Raw genomic sequence first — 13,073 nt, 5'->3', positions numbered from 1 at the left:
TGGACTGGAAAATGCAGCAAGGCCCATTTTGTCTGTAATTCCTACGATGGTAAGGTATAAATAGATTTACAGTTATAAGTATGTTATCACTTTATTATAATTATTATTAGTAACTGTGGCCTTCGACTATGTGTGTGCAGTAATAACATCAACCAGTGAATACTAGGGTTTAAAAACAGACCTGATTTCCAGTTGCAGTTCTTGTTTTGCAGTCACATAGAGACATTGCTCATCCTGCCTCTCTTCATTGCCGTGGTTTCGGACTGTAACCCTGACAGTCACTGCTGACTTTGGAGGAGGAAGGCAGGAAGGTGGGATTTGCACTTCACTTTGGTTGGTTAGGATTGTCTGTTGCTGCACACATTCTTTCCATGCTGGCCAGCAAGCTCCTGCACAAACATTTCCTTTATAATTAGGATATTCGTAACGTCCCATGTCTCTTATAAAGGAATTTCCTGCCGTAGATTTCAAAGAACTTTACAGAGCTGACAAGTTTCCTGAACCCACTTTAAAGAGTGGGTAATCAGAGTTCAGAGTGGAGATTGGCTTTTTCAAAGTAATATATGAGGTCAGGGATAAATATGGGGATAGAACACAGATGTCCTGAATCTCAATCTAGTTTTCAGCCATAAATGTTTTGCATCACATTTAATGCTAATTATTGCTGTTTTATTGAGACACATGTACCTTTCAAATGCCTAACTAGGTAAGTCACTTGGGATTAGTTCTTGGCTGCGAGGGTGAGAGGGCTTAGGACAGGTAGATCTTGAAAAAGTGAAACATTTGGGAAAAGACAAAACTGAGTACTATGCCATATTGTATACCATAATTAGTTTGGTGTTAAAACCAGGGTAAGGTAGAAGGACATTCTTCATGTACAGTGAATGGCAAACTTTAAAGCCAGAGAGTAAACCATCTTTAGTCAGATTTTCACCACTTGATCTGACATGACAGTGAGCTTGTTGCTCACCAAATAGAATTTGGTGGAAAAAGTTGAGGAAATGCACATACCACAGGACCAGAGAAAACTGGAATTATTGTTGTTGTCTGACCAGCCAAGCGTAACAGTTGTGAAAGGATCCACGTGGCGACTTGGTTTAATATATATTTTGTATTTTCTTTTGTGATCCTAAATAATAAGTAAATGTATCAGTCAGGACAGGAGCATGTACAAACACCTACGTATCTTGCTTCTTTATAATGAAATACGTCTGAAATTTTAGACCCCAAATCACTGTGTGCAGCTCAGTTTAAACTATCTCCCTGATCAGTGGTTGCATGGAACTAGAAGCTATGGGAATAGAAGCGGATGGCACAGAGAAATTTGTGGCAAAATACTTCCAAACGCGGGAGTGGCTTAGGAGCACAACTCCCCTTTTCAAAACTAATGCAGGTATTTAGGAAACTAGTTCATACTAATTTTCCACTTCTGGACCAAGACTTTTAACCCTTGAATAATCATTTGTCCTCCAGTACACCTTTTAATACATGCCTTTTTTATTTGAAGTGGATACATTATGGCTATAGGTAAAGAGAAGGAGGCAGTAGCTGAATGTAGTGGGTTTGCATGGCAAGGGTTTGGTGGCGGGGGGGGGCTACAGAGGTGGTTTGTGTGAGAAGCTGCCAGAAGCTTCCCCCATGTCCGATGGAGTCAATGCCAGCTCGCTCCGACATGGGCCTGCTGCTGGCCAAGGCAGAGCAGCAACGGTGGTAGTGCCTCTGTGATACATATTTAAGAAGGGGGGGAAAAAAATAATCTGTGCCAGCAGAAGTGAGGAGTGAGGATATGTAAGAGCAACAGCTCTGCAGCCCCCCAGGTCAGGGCAGGAGGGGCTCCAGGTGCCCAGAGATTCTATGGCAGCCCCTGGTGAAGCCCACGGTGAGGCAGGCTTTGGTGGGTACCCGGCATTCAGCCAAGGTCAAACCACCACACTGAATTTGTCTCACTGTGCAACAAACTGTGATAAACTTAGTTTTGAATTAAATTTCTATTCCTTTGATGCAATATATTCTCACAGGCAATCTGTAAAGCATGATACCTTCTTGAGAAGCAGTACGTCTCCTATAGCAGACATCTATCTGCTAGTGTTACAGTTAAAAACTAGACCTCTAAGTTGATAATAAAATATTCTACCTGGCAATTTTATTATTTAATTTATGCAGTTGCTAGCAATTGGTGTATCATCAGTTTCCCAGTTTATGGTAAACTGGAAATGTCTTCTTTGCAAAGTAACTTAAATATTCCAATACAGAAGCAGAAAACATGTAGAAACAATACGAAAATATAATAAACTCTGCTTGGAGGATAGCCCCTCAGAGAGTTTTGCATGAGTCAAGCAGATAAAATAAAAATTCATCAAAGCACATTTCAACTTCCAAAACTGAATCACTGTGAAAACTTAATTTTCTCTAATCGTGAAATTGTTACTTGCAGGCCTTTTATGAATCCTAGATTGAATGCTTGTAAACACATTTGTCTCAGAGACTTTTGGTGTATGTTTTATGTTAAACCATATGGGTCACAGAAAATCTAGTCCATAATCTAGTATGCTACAAATACTTCTTTTCAATATCTCATGCAGCACTTTTACTGGTAAGAAACATTTCTAAGCATTTAAATTTTAAAGGAAGTTCCTTAAATAATACTTACATTTGTCTTTTGGGTATTTGTTTTGGAGCTGCCTTCTTCCTTAGCAGAATCTGTTTAATACAAAACAAAGCAGAATATTTTAGTGCTACCTGTAGAGCTTTCGGAGGTGCTCAGTGAATATGACTCAAATACACAGGGTTTAGCTACCAACAGTCTGACAGATAGGGCTGTTAACAGACTGAAATTGTAACAAGCTAGTCACATCCTACAAAGAAGGTGATCCTGATTCTTCAAACATGATGAAGATGGGCTGAGAGAGCTGGGGTTGTTTAGCCTGGATAAGGCTCTAAGGAGACCTTATAGCAGCCTTCTAGTATATAAAGGTGGCCTGCAGGAAAGCTGGAGAGGGACTTTTTACAAGGGCATGTAGTGATAGGACAAGGCAGGGTGGCTTTAAGCTGTAAAGAGGACAGATTTAGATTACACAGTAGGAAGAAATTCTTTACTGTGAAGGTGACAAAACAGTGGAACAAAGTTGCCCAGAGCAGCTGTGGGTGCCCCATCCCTGGCAGTGTCCCAGGCCAGGCTGGACGGGGCTGGGAGCAACCTGGGCTGGTGGTGGGTGTCCCTGCCCATGGCAGAGGGTGGGGCTAGATGGTCTTTAACGTCCCTTCCAACCCAAACCATTCTATGATTACAGGAAATTAAAATTAGTTCATGGAAGGTGATGGAGTTTCATCGATGTCCAAAGAAAAATTAAGGGAAAGCACTGGAAAAGGCTTCATAGGATTAGTACTAAAGTCACTTTATTCCTGGTATAATCTGCTTTTGTAAATGTAATGATGAGCCATCTAGAAGCATTTACTGACAACAATTTATGATACTGCTGTGATGCAATTATTTCCTGGTTTCAGAGCTATGTCCTGAGCCATAAACTTCACTAATTATTTCTAGAACAAATAGCAAATGTGCAATGTGTAACATATACAGAATGATACTATTTTATGACTACTTGAAAGCCAGGGACTCTTGCCTTCATCAGGAATAAGCCTTCACAAAAGTTTACAGCACAGTTGCTGGAATGAAAGCAATTACTAGATACAAATCATAAACACTGTGTGAAATGCTGTGATTGCAAAAAGACACTTATGTGGTCAAAACCAGCACTGGCAGATTAATGCAGTTACCTTTTTTGTGAGAACTGTTTGCCAACACAGTGATGAACCCAAGATCCAGACTCATGTTTGAGAAGGCATTCATGGCCACCACTTTCACTAGGAAAGTACCTAGAGAAGACAAATGGCCAGTTAAGAATACCAGTGGGACCAGTCCATCTTATTTGTGGTATAAAATCTAATTCATACAGAAAATCGTATTAATTTAAGAGCTTTGTTTTTTTCTGATGACTTTCCACTGCTGAAAGGCTTTTCAAGGAATGGTCTTCCCCTTTATCTTAGCTTTTTAATAACTCAGCTGTCTTTATTCTAGCGCTTGCAATACTGTTCTTTGTCAGCTGGCTATGGTATTACCACACAGGGAACTAGAGGTGTGCAAATACTGGAGGCCAAATGAGTTTATGCATCTTGAGAGAGCAGATGTCTTGTTTGAAAATTTCTGCCTGAAAGGAAGGGATGTTCAAATGGGTATAGGGAGACCCAATAAAGCTTGTAATATTTAATAATTTTAAAACATAAAATGAAATCATAATTAGCTTGTAGTGTTCCTGCTTTGGCATGGGATTTGTATAGTTCATTAAAGGAGGAAACTTTTTTATCTTCTGCCACTGAATTAACTCTTAAGGACAATCTCCCTAACCTACATTTTAAAGGCTTTGATTTCTTAATAACGGAAAGAAAAAATTACTAAAAAAACTTTTTCATAAGTAAGTCCAACAAAAACTACATGTTGGACACCAATGCACAGAGAAGCTTTCCTTTTCTTTGTCATCTCTACTGAGAACTCAGATTATTAATTACTGCAGTGTAAAATGCAGAGGATTGTAAACTTGAAAAGTTATACATATGAACAGACAGTAGGAAAACACTTTGTGATTCAGGAAAATGTCATCATTTGTACTTGAATCAGTTTGTGTCATGAAAATTAAACCCTGGTTCACTATGTCTTTTTTATTGCAAAGATCAGGTGGAGCCTTGCTTTCCGTCTCCATATGGACACTCATTTGCCAGTTAATTTTTTTTAGCTCACTTACAAGTCAATGAGACTGTGCTGCTCATAGTGTTCTGCAGACCCAGTTTGAGCAGTTAGAAAAGCTACCCAATTCACCTGTAATTGTCCCCTACCCCAGGATGCTGTGACTGTATGTGAACTCCTCTACTCAGCTGTGTCTTGGAAATACAGATGTCAGCATGCTGTACCTTCAGAGTGCACGGGGATGATGTATGTTCGAGGTTCCCCATGAGGACCATCTTCTTTATGAGAGTGAGTTTCATTACATCCAGTCACCTCAAACTTCAGCTGATCTGGGGCACCGTGAGACACAGAGACATTCACCTCCAAATTCTCCCCCAGGTGCAGGGTGTGAGAAGCTAGTGCAGCCTGAAGACCAGATACTGGCTCAATGAAGTGAACAGCAATACGCTCAGAGATCTCCATTGCAGTTGTGTTGCTGGATGCTCGGATTTCCAGCTGATGTATCCCTGGGCCCAGCAGCTCCTGAGAGGCACTGTTGAGTGTCAGATTGTGAGGAGCAATTCCTTCCTTTGCACTGGATTCAGTGAGTGTCACATTATCTGCTAATATAATGTAGGTCACTCCACTGCCTGCAAAAAGACAGTTCAAAATTTCTCACAGCTTGTGTAATAGCCCATTCAAATCTAGCGGCTCTGTGCAGCATTTAGGTATGTATAAAGGAGTCATAAGAACACTGTAGCAATGCAGTCATTTTTAGTAAAGTCACTCAAGGTGGTTTTGTGCCCCTTTAGATTCCCTATGGTAGTCTATATATCATGTGTTTTCTGCTGGGACTGTTAGGATAGTCAAGAGAATTCAAACATACACTACTGAAGTTTATTCTTTAAGGATATATGTAGATTCCAGGAACTTGAAGAAAAAATGAAATGTACGCCAGCAAACGTGACCAGCTCAGCACGGGATCCTTTTACCCTCAATCAGAGAAGCATTTCTGTGGATTCCTAACTTTAAATATGGAGATATTCTTACTGGCTTCATGTGGATTTGTGTGACTAAAGTTATGCTCATGCTTTGTCAGCTTTGTGTAGAGGGAAAACGGGTTTATACTTGGTTTTGGTGTAATAGCTCTGAGAAAGACCCCCTCCAATAGAGCTGAGAGCATTCAATTGCAGCAATGCAACAGTTAGAGGGAAAGCATTCACTAAAAAGGTGACTCATTTTGCATAATGAAAATCCTGCTTCTATCACATGGGTGGGATAATATTTAGCCTACCATTTAAGTCATGAAAAGTAATTACCGTCACCTCCATTGAGTTCAACTTGAATCCACAACAACTCCCCATACAGTGTACGGCAGTGAGAGCTGTTCCCAGATTCATACTGGCTATAGCACCCGGTAATGCTTAGTTGATCCTCCTTATCCTGTACAGTCACCCTCTTCTGTGCCATCACATGCCATTCACTGGTGGTGCATTCCACAAAAAGAGTAAACACTCCAGGAGTCGAATATCTGTATGTGACGTTGCTGACCAGTCTAGAATAGAAAGAGAACAGCTACTTGTTGTGGAAGACTGTCCTGGGAAATCCTTAGCCTTACGTGGGAACAGTGGTCACAGTTCCCAGATTTCTGACCTGACTCAGCTCTCCTGCAATCGCTGTAATCCCACATTTATTTACAGAGACTTTTTAGGGTTGGAGATTGCTCCTTTGTTCCAGCTACAGCGTCATTAAGGTTGTATATCAGGGGTGGTCATTCTCAAAGTGTACCTATATGGGTGGATACATTTTGCTGTAAAGTAGGTAAATTACAGTTCAATAGCATGTGGCATTAGATCTGGTTTGTGACTCGTTGGCTCTGAGCACAGACATGTGACTGTGCATGTCAGAACATGTAACAGTGACCTTAATTCTCTTTCTTTATTTTATTCCTGATTTACCTTCTCCTAGATATATCAGTGGAAGCTGAGGCTCCTCAGCATTTTGTCAGAGCACTCCCTTGCTCTATATTTTTTTTAATGTGCAACTGCTTCTGTACTTGCCCACACTAGCAAAAATGTCTCTTCTTGACTCCTGGGTCTGGTGCAGCTCTGGTCATGATAGCAATAAGAGATGAATGGATATGAAGATATCTGTGGTAGTTGCTGTTATTACTAACAAGCACAGCAAAATGATGAAAAGAACCTAAAGATACCCTTCTTGAATTACATGCACCATGGAAAGCAAATAAGTGATATTCCTGACACTGTTGTCTCTGAACTCTTTCTGTTCTTATCATGGTACCACCTAGCAAATACAGACAAAGATCAGGATATATCATCCTTGATAACACTTATTTTTCATTAGCAGTTTTAATGAAGACAAAGGTTTCATTCTAACCAGATTTCAATAACATGCCAATGACAAGATCAGACCAGTCGAGGCAATTCCTGTAAGAGTATGTACCAAACTGGACACAGAAAACAGATGAGCATGACTGTGAGCCATTTAGTAGGTGAAGTAAAAGGGCTTCCCACAAAAAGAGCAAGCCTCTGCTTACAGCCAGCAAATGTATCTTACTTAAAAGCTCACTATCAAAGAATTTTTTTCAAGTTCTTTACAGCTACAGGCCTGTGTCTGTAGCTCTGAAAGAATGTTTACTGTTTCTAGTACGTTACTGCTTTTTGGGTTTCATTCTTCTACTCCTACTTTTCTGGTTGACTCAAGAAGGATTCCATCAGTAAATGAATAAATTTCTAGAGCCATTCTCTGTCTGTCATTCCTAGAAGTAGGACAAAACCTGATTTTTAAATCCAGCAGAAAAATGTTTCATCTTGAGAAGACACAATTTTTATGCAACTAAAGCAAAAGAAAAACTCCAGCTGTTGTATTATTTTAAATGTTATTAAAAAATACTCTTTAAACTTAAGAAGGTAATGCTTGCCTGTTTTTTTTGCAGTTACTGATATGTTTTCAGTAATTTTCTGTCTTAGGTTCGGGAATAAATTCTCTTAGTAAGAAGTAGGAATCACTTGTCATCATAAGCAGAAGAAAGATTGTGGTTGGCAGCTTGACAAAAAATTGTGTATTAATTTCAAAACAAGTTTCTGCAGAATCCAAGTATGATCTATTATTAATCAACTTAATGTTTAACATCTCATTTAAGAGACTTGGAGCATTCAATAAAATGCAAGCAGTGAAACTGACTGGTTATCTGATGATACATGAAGGATGTATCTTACGTTAGAGGGTAGTAAGGATCAATAGTGTGGCCATCTCCAGTGCTAATGATACAGGAAAGGTTGCCAGAGTATGGAGAGAGCAGCCAGTTCAAACTGACCATGACATTTTCAAAGACAAAGCACGTATCTGTTACAACCAGCTGCAGACCTGTAAAACATAATGACAGAATTCAATGCCATCGTCTGTCTACATTTCTTGCATCATTCAAATAATTGTCGTCTATTGAAAGCAGGCCTTCTCCAAAACAGAGTTGATACTGATGCTGGTTTGAGTGCATTAGTGGTGCAACAGGGAGCTGATTCTTTCCCATACCTACTGGTTCAAGATTCTTTTGGAACATAATTTCATCTAAGTGTGTTTTATGTGATTGAATATAGCTTTGTATCCTACCAAAACCCCTCAGGACAGGGAAGCTACATTTTTGTCCCTATTTTTAGTGGTCACTGCTCTTCCAGGTTTTTCACTGAGGATGGAGCAGTGATTTTTAAGATAAATATCAGTGCTCACAGTGTTGCAGCAAAGAGCAGAACAGGCTTTTGGTGTTGACAGCCCCCTCCCACTTACCTTCCTTGCAGTGGTATTGAATAGACAAATAGCTTCCAGAAGCTGGACAAGGATCTCCAAAGAAAGTGCCATCTGCTGCCACCTGGCAGGCCTGGAGACCGTGACACTGGCCTGGAAAGAAGGACCATTTTATATGAACCGGTGGGTTTTGTCTTTGACTGTCGTAACAGCTCGGATGAGAGATGATTAGAGGGAAAACAAGGAGAGAGGGAGCAACACCAGGTGCCTGATGTCTAGACAAACTCCCACGTCACTTTGACTTGTGTTGCTTATTGCCTGGTATTTCTTAGCACCATTCCACTTTACTGGAAAAAAGCTGAGTTAAAGTGGCTAAAACCCCCAAGTAACGTGTTTTGTTTCATTTTGGCTAGAAGCCCAAAGAATCACCATAGAGACAGGCCATAGCCACTGTTCAGTCTGGCAGGCGGCAGAGCCACGTAGGTGCAGCAGGCTGGGTACTCAACACACAGCAGGCAGCAGCAGATCCCTCCTGTCCCCGTGGGTGCCAGCCTTTTCGCCCTTCCTGGTTTGGAGTTAGGTTTGTATGGATGTGTTCTCTTCCATCTCTGTCAAACCTAGGGTATCCCATTGAGTTCATCAGGGAATCAGCATGGCCACATATTTTCTTCACACAGTGAGAGAAACGCCCTAGTTCTCCACTTGCTCCCACTCTCCTCTGAATCTTTGCTCCTCGCAAAGTGCCTCCTTTCCATCCAGCCTCTTCTGGGAACCTCCTACGTCAGAAGTTCTCTCTGATTCCCTTCATTTTAGCAATAATCCACTTTCCCATTCACTAACTCTACTGAAATACAAACTAAAGTATTTTAGGGACCAGGAACTTTGGCACATACTCTATGCTTCTGACAAGCAATGCCATAAGATACTACCTGCTACTTCATCTCTGACACTGATCCAGCTACAGCCTTCATCTGTATCGTACTGGAGAGGAGTCTCCGATACACAGTAGTGAGGGGTCTTCCGTCCATAGAAGCTCTCTCCAATTTGAATAACTTCTCCTGATCCACACTGTACAGTGGCATTGTTATTTTCACAAGCAATGCTCTGACCAGATTCTAATAGGAGAGAAAAAAATATTTCTGAAAAATCCTGCTACAGTTGTGAATAACCATTTTTTTAGTTTCCATTTCTTCTCTTTTCCCTTTTAAGCTGAACAATTAATAAAATACAATTTAAAAAAGAACAAAGAATAAAATATTTTCCCTTTTTTAAAATCCAAAGTAATAGATTTCTGGGTTTTACTGCTTTGAACAAAAATTTGAGAATATTTTTTTAAAATAAAAAATTTTGAATTAAAAAGATAAGCTTTTTTTTTTTAGGAAAACGCTTAGCATTTATTTGATCTGCAGTACTGGAATGTTTAAAGTTACTCCTTGCTTCCAAAAGAGCCTTCTGGCAGTGTGTGATTTGCATGATGTTCAGGTAATTGCTCTGGAGAATAGTTTGCATATTAAGTATGGGACCTGTTCCCATTTCTGCTACAGAGACACCTTTGTTCCTGTGTGATATTCGACTGACTTCATTCAGCAGGACTGCTCAAATGAGTAAGGTCATATCTCTAAATGTGTACACCTCATTCTTTGATTAATCTGGGACAGTTAATTATCTTTCAGAATTCTTAGTATCCTGTAGTAATCAGGATACTTAATACCCTGAAGAGAAGGATGCAAAAGACTGCTGTCTTTTGGGAGTGTTGCAAAAGAATGTTTTTGTTTCAGCTGTCTCAGGTTTAAATACATTGTCCTCCAGTTGCTGTTTTGATCGTTCCCCTTAAGTAATTTGATTAACAGTGCCAATGTGTGCACACTGCAGTAATTGTGTGCTATTGTTATTTAAAGGCTAAATCTAAGCCTGGCTGTAACTATAGCAACATGATCAGTTTACAGATTAGAGCTCTCTAAATAAGCCTGAAAAATAATTTGTTGTTAAATTCTAATACAGACTATCATCTTGTGCAAATTTTTTTTTGTTCTAGAAATAATAAGAAATAATAACAAGGAAAGATTTTATTTGTGTTGAGAAACACAGATAACCAGGATAGATGGCCAAAGAAAGGACAAAGACAGAACACTCTGGTTGGTGGTTTGTACAGACAGACTTAGTTCATAGATCAAGTAGACAAGTTATCAGGAATGAGAGATATTAAATTCAACTAGTGGTACTATTTGGAGGTACCAACACATTTAATTTGAAGTTTCAAACTGAACGTTACTGCAAACCAAGCCTCACAGTAGCTGTGTGTGAAGGTGTTAAGTATCACTATGCCCATTTTACAGAGACAAACTGAAGCACTCTCAGGTTGTGGGAAGTTCCAGGCATTCAACACCTAGAGAAACTTTTTCTTTGGGATATTGGATCTAATTCCTTGCATGCACACGCAAAGCTGCTAAAAGTGGAGTCCACTCTGTTACCGAAATATGTATGTTTATTAATGGACATGGGCTGTAGATACTGAAAACAAGGCTATAGTTGCCTCAATCCTGGGTAATGAAGTGATGGATGTGGTGTAGGACATTGTTTTTCATTAATGCAAACACTCTTTGAATTTAATAGTCTTTAAGTCAGATCCTATGATAACAGATGATAATTTCCCTATAAACAGACATTTGTCTACTGTGGTTGTAAGGGAAAAATAATTTTAGTCTGTTTTTGCAAGGAAAATAAGCATAAGGGTTTGTGCTGTCTGCCAATTTCATCTCCCCCAATCATTTTTAATGTTAGTCATCTTCAGCCAGATTTGATGTATAGATATAAAATTCAAAACACTCTAAAATTCCATGAAAATCAATAGCTAGGTAGAAGAGAAGGAGCTACATCAGTGCCTCCATTAGGAGTAGGGATTACAACCTGATGTTTATCTGTTCCATGGTGTGGGATTCAACTGGCCAGCACATAAATCTGGAGCTCTGGAGCACCTGCAGGACTGCCGGGGAGGGAGCTGAGGGAGTGAGAAGTATTTGCAGAGGTGCGACATGCTGGGGAGATGGGAGTGAACTGGGAGTGCTGAGGAGGAAGGTAGGGAGGGGATGTGGAACAGAAAATCAGGACAGGAAACAAAACGTTATTAGTTTTGCTGATTGCTGGAATGACTTGTTAATTATGTCAGAAGTAGTACAGTACTGGACCAAGGCAGCAGCAATTCTAGGGTTTGTGGAAACCTGTACCTGCATACTGGATTCAAGGACTTTTTTTATTAGTGAGTCTACAGCCAAACTGTCCGTCCAGTGCTTATGACCTTTATTCTAGTTACAGTTTAAAATGCCCGGCTGGTGTGCAAAGTACAAGAAACACAAATTCCTCTCGTATCTATATGTTGAATGAGGTGATATTGCCAGCATTTCTTTCCAGGACTGTTTGTTCCAAGTCACAATGTAAGGGACACAATGTCTGAAGATTTTCTGTCTGAGCACTAAAATGCCACCAGGTAGTACAGGTTCTTGTCTGCTTCTTTACCTGGGGAAGCCCTCAAACTTCACCTCATGGAAGGGTTTGAGAAGAAACAAGAAAGACTTGCTCTCACTTTTGCTTACTCCAGGTTGCTAGGAGTGGTGTCTCTTGGAAGCTTGGCTGTATTTTTGCTTCAGTTACAGATGGAAATTATTTTGGCATGTATTTCTGATTAAGAGTATTTTTATAGGGCAGTTATGCAGTTCTCATCTAGCTCAGGTACTATGGTGTTGTGAGAGTTTATTCTTGCAACCATGCTATGGGAGGCACTACTCAAATTTAAACTAGCTAGCTTATGTCCACTGTAGACACGGACTGCTACTCATTTAGGTTCACCCTCAGATCTGTTTCTATTTTGCTAGACCTCTATTGGGAACCTGGACCTTGATGGCTAGTTTGAGCACCTACATCTCCCAGTGATTTCAGGATTCTTCTGTTCTTTAGATTAGATCTTATATCAGCACACTAGAAAAGGAGTACCTGCTGGGGTTATATGGCCTTTTGCTTGTTCACTTTTAATAAGCTTGATTAAGTTATTTTGCAGCCACTTTGAAAGCAACCAGGCAATTTATGGACAGTTGTGAATATGGCATGCTCACTTCTCAGTTTCAGCTATTGTGTATCTTACCAAACTCACAAATGAAGTCAAATTCCTGGCTGCAATTTTCAGTCACACCCCACTGATACTTGGCATTCTTCAGGATGTACCCACATGTGGATGAGAAGGTAGATGGCTGATCCTTGTACCAGTTACTGTAGCTTATATTTGAAGTGTCCAGCCAAATCATCAACCCTGTGAACAAAGCAATTGTGTCCCCAGTGTTTATTTTCAACTGTAATACAATTACAGAGCCAAAGCCTGCAGAGCAGGACTGTAGCCCTGCTCCTGCTGAAGCAGAGGTGGTTTAGTCTGAATAGGGATCTTCAATTATGTTTTATATTTAACTTGATATAATCATTAAAAGAGACACTACCCCTTCCCCTTGTGCTCCCAACCTCAAGATTCCACCATTTCCCTTGCATCAGATCTTGCAGCATTTCCTAGTGTGATGAATTGTCTCAGCTTGCTCTTCCACTGGAGACC

At 40.1% G+C, this 13,073-nt stretch overlaps 1 protein-coding gene across 1 annotated transcript in view; it reads right to left on the bottom strand.

Annotated features, from left to right (window-relative positions):
* The window catches only part of LOC308072967 (polycystin-1-like protein 2), a 50,067-nt gene that overhangs the window by 27,754 nt on the left and 9,240 nt on the right, over window positions 1-13,073 (bottom strand). Inside the window, exons 2-9 of the mRNA XM_080410610.1 lie at window positions 11,707-11,713; window positions 9,383-9,631; window positions 8,460-8,768; window positions 7,960-8,117; window positions 7,427-7,499; window positions 6,040-6,295; window positions 4,966-5,370; window positions 3,778-3,876 (exon numbers count right to left, since the gene is read on the bottom strand). Of these exons, the coding sequence (XP_080266736.1) occupies window positions 3,778-3,876; window positions 4,966-5,370; window positions 6,040-6,295; window positions 7,427-7,499; window positions 7,960-8,117; window positions 8,460-8,768; window positions 9,383-9,631; window positions 11,707-11,713 (1,556 nt within the window). The remainder of the gene's footprint in view (window positions 1-3,777; window positions 3,877-4,965; window positions 5,371-6,039; window positions 6,296-7,426; window positions 7,500-7,959; window positions 8,118-8,459; window positions 8,769-9,382; window positions 9,632-11,706; window positions 11,714-13,073) is intronic.

The sequence above is a fragment of the Falco punctatus genome, assembly GCF_963210335.1.
Source record: "Falco punctatus genome assembly, chromosome: 14".
NCBI lineage: Eukaryota > Metazoa > Chordata > Aves > Falconiformes > Falconidae > Falco > Falco punctatus.
The sequence above is the reverse complement of the archived record's forward strand: the minus strand, read 5'-3'. Positions and strand labels throughout refer to the sequence as shown.